The sequence below is a fragment of the Vidua chalybeata genome, chromosome 13 (assembly GCF_026979565.1).
Source record: "Vidua chalybeata isolate OUT-0048 chromosome 13, bVidCha1 merged haplotype, whole genome shotgun sequence".
Classification (NCBI taxonomy): Eukaryota; Metazoa; Chordata; class Aves; order Passeriformes; family Viduidae; genus Vidua; species Vidua chalybeata.
This window is the reverse complement of record NC_071542.1, coordinates 7,005,645-7,020,324: the sequence shown is the minus strand read 5'-3', so window position 1 is coordinate 7,020,324 and position 14,680 is coordinate 7,005,645. Positions and strand designations below refer to the sequence as shown.

At 40.2% G+C, this 14,680-nt stretch overlaps 1 protein-coding gene across 10 annotated transcripts in view; it reads right to left on the bottom strand.

The window, feature by feature from the left end:
• Positions 1 to 11,687: 11,687 nt before the first annotated feature.
• ALDH1A2 (aldehyde dehydrogenase 1 family member A2) overlaps positions 11,688 to 14,680 on the bottom strand; it is a 186,125-nt gene continuing 183,132 nt past the window's right edge. For all 10 annotated transcript variants that reach the window (XM_053955249.1, XM_053955246.1, XM_053955245.1 and 7 more), the window contains one exon: positions 11,688 to 13,889. In XM_053955249.1, coding sequence (XP_053811224.1) covers positions 13,817 to 13,889 — 73 coding nt within the window. In that variant the 3' untranslated portion in view covers positions 11,688 to 13,816. The remainder of the gene's footprint in view (positions 13,890 to 14,680) is intronic.

The window sequence follows — 14,680 nt, the reverse complement described above, 5'->3', positions numbered from 1 at the left end:
AGAGGGAGCTTAAACTGAAATCTGCCTTTAGGTCAGTTTGTCTTCTTCCAAAGTAAGTGTGTGGGCTACAACCAGAGTGGTTTTATAGCAGGCGAGAACAGCACATGTTTGATACCATGTTTAAGAGTACAAGAAAAGGGGGGTGTGTATAGAGTAACTGGTGAGCAGGAGAGGAGGGTTGTGTTTGCTTCAGCTGGGGAATTCTTGATTTGGAAGTGCCATGGCTGCGGCAGCATCCCAGGGTGGGCGGGCTGAGCAGGTGCCTGACACCTGAGTGCTCACAGGGGCTCTAGGAGGCACATGGTGACAGCAGTGGTGATTGTTCCATCATGTTCAAAAAAACCCAGTAGAACATGTGTTCTCTGACTGCATACATTTTCTGAAAGCATGAGAAATCCTCTTATACCTGGGTCTGCTTTAGCTTTTTAAAGGAATGTACTGAGTGGTTAAATGCTTTAATGGCAACTATGTGCAGCCTGACAGCTGATATTTTCATGATGATACAAAGCTGTTAGACCTATGAAAAAGTCCAATAATCTAATCCCCTAAATAAGTTATATTAAAATAATGTAAGTACATAATGCAAACATTGTAGTTGTTTTCCCCCTTTACAGCAATCTTACAGCTGTTGCTTTGCTGGGATTAATTTGTCTCTAAGGGGTTTCAACACTATCCTCCCCAGTGCTTTATGAGAGCCTGTAATGTCATGCAATCGGTGCCATATTATTTTTGTCGAAATCTCCGCGAGTGATGTAAGAGGAAAAAGGAAACTAGCTAACTCCCAACCATTTGACCAAAGGTTAAATTAGTCTTGGCCTTCTCCCAGACGGACCTGAAGCTTCTCAGTCAAACATTTGTTCTGCCCTGCTCAGAAAAATGTGATGTCTTTTCTTGTCTTTTCTCCCTCCCATGTTTGTTTGGTTTTGCTTTGTTTTTCTTTACTGATGTCACATGTTATCTTTAGTGTTATGAACATATTTGTTGAGGAACACATCACTGGGACAACAGATATTACCTACTGGAAGGTTAAACCTTTGGTTCATGATTCTTTTAGATGCTGTAGGCATGAAGACTACACTTTAAGTAGGTCATATTTACCCTGTGCAAGAAAACTTTTATTTATTGTGTGCAGTAGATGCACAATTTCAGTCCAATGCAGTCCAAACTGGCCCAAGCATGGCCCTTTGTAAGACTCCAGAAGCTGTTTATCTGCTTGAAAGAAGCTAGAAAATCTTGCAGCAGCAGTATTTGGTAGGTGGTATGAGAGGCTCCTGCAGACTGTTCCCCCCATGAACAGTCTGAGAACCTCCTGGCAGTAGAGTAACAAGCATCTGTTGTGTGTGTCTTCTCATGTCCATTCCCATGTACAGTGATAGGTTCTGGTTTAGATTTTTTTGTTTCTTAGATATATGTGTACACATTTAAGGCAAAAGATGGTAAGTTTTTTGAGGTGTTTAGGCTTCTTAGTTAGGAATATTGATTGAATAGCAAAGGGCTGATATTGAAGTGCTCTGTTTTATGTTATGGGCTAGTTATGTCTGAAAAGATTGAAAAAATATTGGTCTCACTGGCCTTTAAGAAGTCTGGTTGCTTATCACCATTCTTTGGTGTTGAGAATGGGTTGGGCTGCCACAGGAAGAGATTTCTAACCAGAGTCAACTGAATTGAGACTGTCATGGGAACAAAAAATTGTCTGGTGCACTGAATGATGAAAAACATTTGGAATGGGAATGAAGCAGGGGAATGAACAGGACAACAGGTGTACTTGGGTATTAAGCCTTGGTGAGAGTTCAGTGATGTTCAACAATTTGCAAAAGTCCAATTATTTCTCAATGCATCTGAATTTGTCTTTTATATGTTTTTCTGCTCATGGCTAGTTATATGTTTGAAAAACTGCCAGAAGTCCAAATGCCAGTAGGGGCCAATTCAGATATACATATTTTGGCTGCTTAAAGAATAAAATAATGATAAAAATGCTATTTATATTCATCAGAATAACAAATGTAGATTTTAAGTGATCAAACAATGGTAATAAAAAGTAGCCTGATTAATAACTAAAAAACTGTTATATCACTAATCCCATCAATTCCTTTGTTACACTAAATAATATATTTTCGTGTTATCTATTTCCACAGTGTTTTAGACAGCAAACAATATGAAGATGCCACCTATTTAGATTGTGTTGTTTTTCTTTTAGTTGAAACCTTTTCTGAATGATAGATGTGTATGAAAATCACCGGCAACTGTTGTAGAAGCATTAAGAATATAATTGAGAATATCAATTTGGAATTTATACCAGGCTTAGATGTTTCCATCTCATTTGAGCTTCCGAATAAAGTTAGAAGAATTTGTTAATAGTCATAGGCCCTTTCAGGTTATTTAGGAGAATCTTTCAGTCCTTGCAAGTGAAGCTGCAATTAATTAGTGTTATGTGTTGCTGTTTGCTAGTTCATGTACACTGTATATGAGCAGGGATAGTTCAAAGGTTGATTTTCTTTTCCCTTAGCTCTGCTGAGTGGACTGTGGCCACCCCATGGGAAGTAAAGGTTCAAAAGTAACCTTGCAAGTTATTCTCCTTGGGAAGAAACAAGTTGAGAGTCTGGCTGGAGAGTGCTCTCCACCCTTGGGAAGAACACAGCTTGCATTGCATCACTTGTTTGCACTGGCTTGAGCATATTATTGTAGTTGTGAAGGCAGCTGAATTGTTTGTAGTACTTGGTACTTTCTAGGAGGGTATTGCACTGTAATTGCACTGTAAAAAGAAAATACCAGGAGCTTAGAGCAAGGAGCTACTGTGACTATATGCTGTTTGTTCAGTATTAGACAGCAAAAGAGAGTATTGAGACTAGTAATAAAAAAGTAGAGGAAAATAATGTGCAGGCCTGCATAAAAAACACAGTGTAAATGCTTAGGTGCATAAGGAACCAAAATAATGAAGTGGCAAGTGTTTAAGAAAAAGCATATCAACGTGAATTATCTGATCAGTTTACCAAACCATTAACATTTAGGATGGTGATTGTCAAGAACTCAGAATGAACTTCTACTAGTTTCTGCTTATGTGTTTTTCTAAAAATATAGGGTTTATTTACTTAAAAGAATGCACTTTTTAAAATTTATTTTTTTAATTTTACATTCTCAAGGCATTAATGTACCTGTGTTAAAGTGGAGTTGTTTATTGGCACCTTGGTGTTTTCAGTCCTCAGGATTTAACAACAGTTAGTAAGAGGCTCTAATCAGGATTCCCTGAGGGTGACCCAGGACACTGCTTACATAGTTATGTAGCTTTGCCATCAGTCATCAATAGCTGTGAGTTTAAAACATACAGCATTGAATATGATTTGAATTAATCAGGGTAAGATTAAAATGAGATTCCCAAATTAGGAACCTGGACAAGATGAATCTTGCTGGAAATTGGTATGTCTGTGCTGGAGGTGCTGACACCTGCTCTGTGTGTCTGATCTCCCACTGCTGACTTAAAGGATCCAGTCAACAGGATCACCTCAGGGTAGAGCTCTCCCCTGAAAGCCACTGCCTGTGCTGGCTGGACCTCAGTTAGGAATCTCAGGTAGAGTTCCATCTCTAGACTCAGCTTTTCAGAGATTTTTAGTCAGGCTGCAATTAATTGGTGTTAAGCACAACGAGCCCTGACTAATCCCCAATTGCTTCCTTGAGTTAATGCTTCACAGAATCCCAAATACCTGTATATCCTAGGTTTTTATAGGTGTTGCACACAGACAGTTCCCAGTGAACTCATCAGAGATTAACATTGCTTAGGTCCTCTGCAAACTCATCTGTTGTGGGGAACAATTGTAGGAATGGGGAGAGAAAGGGAATGCAGGGGATTGAATTGTATACATCTGAAAAAAACCTGCAGCCTGAACATGTGTGTCTGTAAAAATAAACAAACAAATCACAGGTGTATCCAAGATGGAGCTTACCACTTGGCTGTGGAGAAGCAGGAAACAACACACCAGAACTGCAGGAGACTGATACAAGTGCTGAAAAGCTCATGTGTCTATGGTCAAGCTGTGGTGAAAGCTGATGGTACTATTTATTAGCTGAGAGATCCTGATCTGGGTCTAAGTATGTAGAACTCAGTGGCTGGTGTGGCTATGTGTCACAAGGAAAATCAGACCCCACTACATAAGGCCTTGAAAAATCATTAGTTCCAAAGAATTTCAAGGGCCTTCCTCAGCTCAGTTTGTCAGAAGTGTAAATTCTGCTTTTACAGATCTTTAGACAAACAGAATTTTTCTGCAAGAGTCTCATCATCTCTGTGTATGTGTTTGCATGTATTCATTTTACCTTTGCAATAATATAAGTAACAAGCCAGTACCAAGCAGGTTCTCGGAGCCAGGAGATCCATGCTTAGTCCCAGCCTTTGCAGAAGATTGTCCTCTGTAATCTTGGGATGAATTACTCCATTTTTTTCTCAATCACCTTCTTGTCTATAAAATTATAATAATTATTTTCTTCATAGATTTTCATTTTACTTTTAAAACTTTCAAGGCCTATACCAAATCTAGGATGTTTATAGAGGACAGTGAGGCTGTGGTTTTGATAAAGTGCATACAAATAATCAGGTGAATAATTAACAACTTTTCCCTTTTTTGTGTCATGAAGGAGGACTGACAAAGATGTTGCAAAAGAAAGCAAATATTGTTGTCCCTGCAGGCCATTGCAGCTGAAATAACTTGATTTTTATTAGAACAGTTTCAAAATGGATGCTTACCTTGTAACTGGAACTCCCACAGTTCTTGTAACTTTGGTTTGTAGATAATCCAAAGCCTATTCGTGTGGTAAATGTATTCCATAGGAAGTGATGATATCTATGGTCTCACGAGGAGAGGAGGAATTTTTTTCCAGGTCTGAACTTCATGAAAATCCCCGACATAAAGAAGCAGCTGAAGCAAATGCCTGGGTTTGGATTTTATATGGATTCTGGAAATTCTGAATTATGTATGAGGTTTATGTAACTAGATGTCTTATATGCAGAGGAACCTTTTTATTTAAATTTGTAAAATAATACCACTTAAAGGACAGTTGTAGAGGAGGAGCTGTGCAGGAGATGTGATCAAGTGCATGACTGGGAATGGGGCATGAGGCTGTATGAAGTGTGCTAAGGACTGTGGGGAAAAGAGGAAGTGAAAACCCATTTAAACCTCCCACTCCCCATTCCCATCAGTAAATTTTGTCCTGTTTTATCAATTTTTCTCTCTGCTCAGCAGCATCTACAGTTGCTCAGATCCTCCAGCCTCAGATGCCTGTGGTTGCAATGGTTTGCAACTCAAGCTAAAGTAATCAAGCATGTCTTCCAGAGCTTTAATAACATTCAAAGCAGGGAAAAATTCAAAAACCTAGCAAGTTTTCTTTTATTTTAAAGATTATAAAACATGTTTGAACAATGAGTTCTGAACATACACTATATTGCTGCTGCTTGGTTGCCCAGTAAAAGTAGATTACAGAATTATTTGCTGTAAAGCTTGATAACTGTAATTGAGGAAAAGGTGTGTTGGAATAGAGGCTTGTGCAGATGTAAATAAAGACTTAGCAAACACTGGCTGCTGTGCCTGAGCCAGAAAACTCAGAGATGTTTGCTGCCTTGGTTCTGCAGTCTGAATCACCCAGGAACACAGTCTAGTGAGAAGCCTTCCCAGTGTTTAATTGCACACCTGGAAAACACCAGCAAAGTCTACATGCACATTCAGGGCTTTGCCTCAGCCCAGACCTTTAGATAGGCACCATTTACTCCAAGAGGAATTAAGAAGGGAGAAAGAAGTCCAGTAAGAAGAATTATGAGGAAGAAAAGCTGCTTGTCCTGAAACTTTATGTGAAACAAAGACAAATTGGAAGAAGCCCATAAATTTGGTGTCCTTTCTCAGGCAGAATCTGCTGGTGGCTCAACTCAATTCTCTGTGCAACATGGTTCTTGTTGCTGAACACAACTTCCACAACTAATGCATGAAATTTACCTTTGTTCTTCAGTGTTTTGTCAGCAAAACAGCTGAGAACAGCATTTCCATTGGCTTTGGTTTGCTGACTATATTACTACCCCAAAGAGACAAATACTAAAACTAAGGAAAGTGTGGGATTTTTTCCACTCAATTTTTCATTCTAAAATTGTTCATTCTATCAGCAAAATTCTAAAAGCATCATGAAATCTCTTGGCCAGCCCATAAACCTAGAGCTCATAGAAACTTTCAGCAAAATACCCTCACCCAGAGAGATTCTGCAGTCTGTAGTATGAATTTTTCCTGAAAAGGAATGGGGCCCCACTCTTTTCATGTTTGAAACTGCATGCTAGAAGGTTAGCTGGTAATTAGTCTTCCCAGAGAGGACATTGTAAAAACAAATCATCAAGTCATTTGTTGCTGTTCTACACAGTTAAAAGAGCCTCTTTGCCAAAACCCCGAGAAAGAGCTCGGGATGGTCTATGTGTTGTTACAATAGAAAGCAACCAGCAGTCCTGTCTTTCAGCAGACCATTGCACCAGCCATTCTAAAATACACATGCAGTCCACTACAGGGAAGAAAACAGGTTTGGAATTTTCATAGGAAAGAGCTACAAGGTGATTTTGAAAACTGAGAAACAGTTTCTCCAGTGATTTTTTGTCTTAGTTGTTTTTATGTCTCTACAGTGGAATATGAAATTAACTTCAAACATTTGTCTCAGAGACTTGACTATGAAATTGCTACAGATGCAGGCGATATGTGCATCTTTCTGTGTCTTTTTGAAAGGCATTGGGCAGCTGGAGCCTACATCATTTTCCCACTAGAGTGATCTGAAATAGTGTCATCAGAAAGGTTCCCAAAAGGTAATCTAATGGGACTTGTGGAGTGTCAAGTGTTCCCTTAGGAAACTCCTGTAAGAGTCTATTTTACAAGTGGTATTTCCTGGGCATTTTCCCCCAGAAACATATTTGTCCTTGGGAGGCAAATGCTGCAAGGGAAGACAGCTGGACAGACTGGGATGCAGCAGAGTAGGAATTGCTCTGGTTTTTGCTGCAGTAGGGAGTAGGTGGTTCTGTGTATATTGGTCTATTCAGAGACCTGGCCAATTTAGCAGTTCCCAGGAGCAGTGTAGCAATAGCTTCCTGTGGCTTAAGGTGTGCAGTGTGCACTGTGGAGAAACATGGGAGAGATTTTCAAGAAAGGATCTTGCTATAGTTTAGTTTCATACCAGGATAGAAGGGGCATGGTGCTCTCAGCAGCTCTCCTCCCTCACACCAGATGTGGCACCCCTGTGGTAAGGCAGCCCTGGGGCAATGCAGCATCCTGGTGTGGGAGCTTTCCTGGTCCTGCCCAGGAGCTCCAGGCTACTCAGGAACAACAGGCTGGTAACTCTGTCAATGCCCATTTCTTTGGCAACAATATGTTTTTCTCCTTGATTTCACAGCCAGGTATTATTCAAAATAGAATATGTGTGCATGTGATGCTGAAGGAATAAGGCTGACGAGTACTTGATGACTTTTCTGGACTCCATAGAATACTTGATTTGAATGAGTCTGTCTACTTAGCCCCCCATAGCTGTACAGCCTGGGATAGGGCATCTCATTAGCCAGCTCTGAGCAAGAACCACAATATTCTCTGGTGAATGAACAAGCTGTGAGTTCTAACCCAGTAGTGTTAGATGTCACTAGGCATCCCCTATGGAGAGTGCTTTAGCCAAAATCCCTTATCTGCAGTTTCTTGGTGGGAGCAAAGAGTGCCTTTCCATTCAGCATCCTTCCCAGAAATCTGAGTGTTTGTGATGTTCAAAATCAAAAACTAAAAGAAGGCCTCGCTTGCCAGGCGCTGACCATGCTTTGAGATTAGATGTCAAATGCCAAAGACTGTGGGAGAGGTTTTGGACCAACAGAAAGCAGAAAACAGCAGAAACCTCTCAGGAGATCCTGCTCTATGTCCCATCTTGTGGTATGGTGAGAGTACGGAGAGAGAAAAGCGGTGGACAATGAGCTGGAGTCCTTTTGTAAGGGCAAGCAGTAGAAACACATTTTGTTTGGTAGCAGGAGCGAGGTGCACACAAACATCTTGCTAATTATGCTGCTCTAGGAAATGGGAACTCAGCCAGGCATACATAGAGCAGGGAAAATCCCCAGAATGAAGTGAGTTAATATGAGCACCAGCCTCACCATGTGGAACCATAAGGGAGCAGGAGAGGGGCTAAGCAAGGTCACAAAAATGATCAAATTCTGTGAGAGCGCATATACACAAGAGTATGAAGACTTTGACAAAAGCTGGTGGTGGATCATTGAGAGGCCAAGGCAGTTAAGTTCCTGCTTTGTTAAATAGATAAATTGCCAAAGGAAACATTATCCAAACAGTTCTACTTCAAAGGCAAAATGACAAGCTTTGGGGAACTTGCGGTACTTTCAATCTGGCCAATAACCAAGTGTAAAGTGTAAAATATACATGTTTAGGAAGTAGGACACATGCCGTTCAAGACAGGCCTTTCCCATGCTCTCAGACCAGTGCAGCTTCATTTGATGTGCAAATGCATGATGTGTGATCTGTCCTGGCAATGTGCTGCCTGCCAGCAGCACAAACATTTCACAAGCACCCTTTTGGGTTACTCCAGCCTGCTGTGTGCACAGCCTCCTTGGCAACCTCTGCAGCTGGAGCTTTTCTTACAGTCTGTTGTGGTGGTTGCACAATCCAGGTTTATGTAGTGTGTCTCATCAAGAGACTCCAAGAAGTTAAAAAAACCTTGAAAGCATCCTGGAATTGCAGGATTTGATGTTAGATACTAGGATTAAATGACAATACAAGGAATGGTTATAGTAATGCACTGGAGAACACATCAGTAATGTAGACTCAGTTGGTCCTTAAGGCAGATTGTCCCAGCAGATGTCTCAGCCTTCCTGGACATTGGCGACTTCAGGGTATTACAGATGATGGCAAAGGCCCTCCATAATGTGTTTATAAATTTCACATAAATCAGGTGAAAAAAGTGTTCCCTGGAGTGCTTCCTGGCACTGCAGGCACAGCCAGAAATACATGTACTATGCACAGTACAAGCCAGCCTCTGTTACTTGATGAAACTCATCCTAATAACCCATGAAAAGTAACAGTGCAAATGCTCACCATAAAGAAGCAGTGGATTGGAGGTGTGGTCTCTCTTCAGTACTGGCTTGAGTGGATTTAAATGTATGATATCAGAAAAAAATGGTTGTGGTCTTTGTGATGCTACTGAGCTCTAGAATACCTGTGCTAGTGGGATGAGGCTGGCTTTTGGTGAGCGTTCAGGATGTAAACTCAGCTGGCAGAACTGTTTCAGAACCAGCCATTCTTAGGAAGCAGGGGCATGCAAATGTGCTTTTCCTCTCTCTCTAACAGTAAGCTCAGGGACCTAGGTCCCTTAGGGACATTATGCAGCAGCTGTGGTGACTTACCCCAGTTGTACCAAGAGGCAAATCAGCCTCGTGCCTCTCCTCACTGTTGGGACAGTCCTGTGTGTATGTGCAGCCTCTGGGCCTAAGGCATAGATAACCAGGCACTTGGTGCTGAGCACTACCCAGCGCAGCAGCTGTGGCTACACAGAAAACTTAACCTGCTCTGCACCACTGAAATGCCTAAACTTGTGCTGCAGCCAGCTGTAATCATCTGTTACTTGTGTTAACCTTGAATTCCAGAATGTCAGTTCCAGTCCTCTGAGAAAAATTAGGGAAGTGCTTATTGAAACCAGCATCCCAGCACTCCACACTGTGCTGGGTGGAAGAGGGAAGTGGGACCCCAAGCCTCAAGAGCCTTAGTAGTAGCATATTCTAGCCACACTTTAGTCATGTGAGATTAAACCACTATTCTCACTTTAGACTAATCTATCCTTATAAATGGCCCAACTTCATGCTTAAGTCCTGCAGTTGCTCCAGGAGTTCCTGAACTTTCTGACTGAGCCACACACAGTTCCCTGATACCTGTGCACTGTCAGTGGACACAGAAGATACAGAAAGAATTATAGACTGTGTGTTTAATGAGGACAAGGGAGGAAGATGCGTTTTATGCAGCTGTAGTCTAATGTGCTGAGAGAAAGCTGTTTGAATGGGTTGGGAATGCTGATGGCATCTAATAGCCACAAAGGCTTTTCCTGCTTCCTGATAGATATAGCACTGTGAATATCAGTCATTGTAGTATGAAGTTGTTACAAGAAAAATAACTTCCTGTGTTGATGGACTTAGCATGCAGTAAATGGAGAGGTATGGATGCAAATGTAAGGTGGTAAATGCAGCTCTCCAGAGCTCTATGTGTAACCATGCAGAGTCATAAGTAAAAAGTACAGTGTATTGCTTGTCTTTGACTTCCTCTCTAGCTCAACTGGTGCCCTGAATTCAGTGTTATTATGGTTCTTTTTTTTCCAGGACAGAACTGAGAAATAACAGGGTGCTGTGACACACAGTGTCACTACATATGCAAGGCAAGATTTTCCATCCTGGCTTCTGTGGGGAGAAAGAGCAAGAGCATTCTCTGTGACAGGGCACAAATAAATCTGTGAATGCTATCCAAGTAGTATCAATATCCACTGCTTTGTCTGAAGGCCACAGAACTGAAACTTTTTTGCCTTTCTTCACATCCTTTTCTAGAAGAAATGCACAATTAGTTTCAAACTCTCCCTTTTTATGCCTGTACACTTTTATTGATACATTCATTGGCTGGAACTTTGCTCATTTCACTAGAAGACACTCCTTGTTTTCAGTGGGTTCCAGAACAACCTTCCTTCCTTTGTTGTGCTTTCAGAAAAGGTCTGTATTGCTTGTGCCTGTGTGACTGCTTGGAGTGCTGAGACAGGTGGCAAGTGGGTCAGAGAGATGGGGAGTATGGAAAGTGCCAACTGTCCACCCAAAGTCCCATGACAGAGTTGTCCATGCCACTTGTTAAATAGAAATTATAACCTGCTTAATATGTATCTGATATTCCAGATTTCAGCAACAGTGCTCCTTCCTAAGAATGCAATTTCCTTCCTATTACTGAGTTTTATTCTCTTTTATCCCATCTATTCTAGTCAAGTTACTTCATTGTGATTGCCTCTCAAGTGTTGATTAAATCAATGGTATTATTCTGTGACAGAGGTGTGACCATTGCTTGCCATACAATGAAGTAGCTTGGCAGTATTAACTGAGTAGTTACTTTACCTAAATAGGCACCATTCAAAAAAGGAATGCAGTTCCTGGCAATGAAAGTAACCTGGAATAAAGGCATTGCTTGAGGGAGAGCTGTATAGTACCTGACCATGTGAATTCAGTCTGTCCTTGTCCCATTTTAGCATTTTGACATCAAAGTTAAGTAGACTATCTCTCTGTAAAAGCTCTGAGTGATAATTTAATAATCTCAGTGAACCATCTACTAGAGAAAGAAAAAGCATTATGATTTTTTAAAACATCATCCAAAAATCAAGCTGTGATGCAGCAGTTTGCAAGGGTACCCCACTGTTATTGATGACTTCAGACCTGCCCCAATAGCTAAACTTTATGACCATAAGGGTGAGGATGAACTTTGACTATGACCTAGATCTGCAATTCACAAGTGTTTTCATACAGCTGCAATAATATTCCAGAAAATGTAATTGGCCTTTTACTTCATTCACTTCTGCAAATGAAAATAAAGCTACTGTGAGAGCAGATCTTTTGCTAAGAAAATATTTTTTTTAATATTTTTATAGCTCTGTCAACAATAAAGGAGTCTCACAGTCTAAAGTCTTTCTCTAAACCTTTTTAATGGAAAAAAACTTCATAGAAAATATCCTTTTACTTTTTTTAATAACATATAACTATATACATGATTAAAAACTGTAACAAAAAGCTGCAGGGACTGGAAAAATGTTTTGTTGGATCCATGCAGATGGTACATCTAAAAAAGGACTTCACATATCCATGTACATCAAATGGAGCTGCAGTGACAGGGTTGAAAAAAATGGCAACTCTATATTATTTACCTGAATGTATTGGGAATAAAGCACAGACATACAAAATACATGAAAAGAATACAAAAGAATACATGGTGTAAATGCTGTAAGCACAGGAAGATTCTTTTTTAAGTAAATAGGAGAAAAGAAGTAAAATCTCCTTTTTGACATTTTATATTGCAGTTTAAAAGATAACTAATCTCTTACTTGCTGTATTTTTTCTTCACTATGACATACACTACAGTAGAAGTATATGGCATTTGAATTTAACAACTCAGGAACACTTTGATTTATCTCCATGTCTGTGAATGTACTATCAGTTCTGAATAATGACATGTAGACGTATTGCTTAAAACCACATGAGTTACAAAATACTCAGGGCCACCACACTACAAAGTGCTGGAGACTCTTGTCCTGATCCAGCAGTATGTTGAAGGACACATACAACTTCAAATCTAAGAGGAATTCCTCAGAGACTAAAGGAAGTTAAGAACATGCATAAGTTAGTTTCTGATCAGGGCTGGAGTTTTGAACAGTTCATAGCATAGACTCTGCAGCTAGGAAAACTTACACCTGAGGCTGTAATTCTGTCCTTACACCCCAGATCATGTAGCCACACTGTGTGGATGGTTTACTGTACTTCTAAAATAGATTTTCTTAATTCTAAGTTAAAACATAAATGAAACTTCTTTTAAAAATCTGGGGAATTCATGAGCTCTGCAGCTGAAAAAAGAAAGAGATAGTGTTTAGTTTGTCAGTGATAGATTTGGAGAGATTCTGTAGGCAGCAGGTAATAATGTGACAGACTGTAAACACCTCAATCCTGAAAGAACTTGCTCATATTTTTGTCCTGGATCAAAAAAAAACCAAATAATTGAAAGCTCAGTAGCAGCCAGTAACATCACCTGAGGTGCACAAGCATGGTGAGGATGGCAAGACATCATTTAGTAAAAGCTGTAACAAGTACTTAATGACTCCCAGTGTAATCACAGGCAGTTTAATAGCAGACAAATAAATGGAGCCTGTGTGTGCATATATTTGTTTAAAAAAGAAAAAAGGTGAAAGCAACAACAGTAACAACAACAACAAAACTAGACAAGCAGTGAAAGCTAAAATATTCTGTGAAGCCTTGGAATCTGTTCCTGTTCTCGTTAACACCCACCCACCCTGTCTGGCCTTGCTCTTTTGGCAGGCAGGTAAATCCCTTCAAGTTCCTGTAAGTGAAGGAGGACTTTTTGCTTATAGCAAGACATAAAGTAATTATGAAAATAAGCTTTGAAATCCAAATTGCTGTGAGCCATGAAAGCCAAATCTCACTGATAAGTATTTGGCTTTCATTTGCCATGCAGCAGATTGATTCCCTCCCCAGTCTGACCTCTTTCTGTGCTAATTGGAAAGTTGCCACTATACCAGGTTTGAGGCCATTACCATTCAGAGTCTTTTATTTTTTAAGAATATCAATGACACTTGTTTGTGTTGCTCATTGCTAGTGTTTTGGGTATAATCTGGCTTGTAGAGCCCTGATTGAAAGTACAATGTCAGTACAAGGCAGGTCTGTTTGAGAAGGCAACCTGAAAGCAGTAAGACTTATTTTGTTTATTTAAGGAAGAGATAAATGTGTGTGTGCATGCATTTGCATTTAACAGTTTTATAGCTGGAACCATTATTAAATGATGCACAGTAGCAATTTTATCTCGTTATGATTTGTTTTATAAAGATGTAACGATTCTCAGGAGAGTTTCAGGATAACATGCAAAGTTGGTTTGCATTACGTATGCAGTTATGTGCCCAGTATATATGTTGCAACTTAATTTCTTAAATATATATTGTGTAACACTTTTTATTCCTGAGTGCTGGTCTCCATAAGGAATAGAGAAGGTGGCATCACGTGCTCTTCTGCACAACACGGTCCTCTGTAATTTTAGGAGTTCTTCTGAGGGATCTTTATTGTCACAGTTTTAACTTCAGAATATTCTCTCAATCCACATTCACCCCTAAAGAACAAATTACAGCATCAGCTTATACCAGGTGTTCTTTATCGAGAAAAAATCTGCAAAGTGATTTCTAGATGAAGTTAAAATATAACCCAAAATTGCAGTTCAGTTTAGGTCAGAACAATGGATGGCTTCAGAATTTGATAAGGAGATACATAACAGTAAACCCAGAAATATTCACTGTCTGTTGATGGAGCTTTTAGAAGTGAATTGATGTCCTTTGTCCTTCCTAGACCTTGAAAATATCCAAGCACTAAGACCTACCCCACTGGCCAGTGAAATTACTGTTTATATTGCACTCAAGAAAGAGAAGGTCCACACTGAGCATAATGAAAAATTAACAACTCACAACCGTGGATAAGATGAACTTGACTCCTAACCCGCTGATCTTTTCTCCCTAGCAACCCATCCAGCAGTAGAAATCACCATTTGCACATAATATGGAAGAGGGTTCAGCTTGCTCAGATTCCCTTCTACAATTCCCTGTCAAATTCCTCCTTTTGTCCTGGCACAGGACCTGACATAAGAACCTCCATACTGCTGGAGACCAGGCACCAACTAGGTCCCAGTCATCTGACACATGGCTCTGACGGGGACACATTGGGCTTTGGATAGATTATGCCTTAAAAGTGGGTTTTTCTGAATGCTGTGAACATTTTGCTTTTGTCAGCTGCAGCCTGGCTCATCTCTTTGGCCCCTCTGCTGAGGTTTAGAGTGGATGTTGCCTGGCGCCATGGGACTTGCACTTGTCTTCTCTGAAGTACAGGTATTTCTGTTTTCCTGCGCCTATT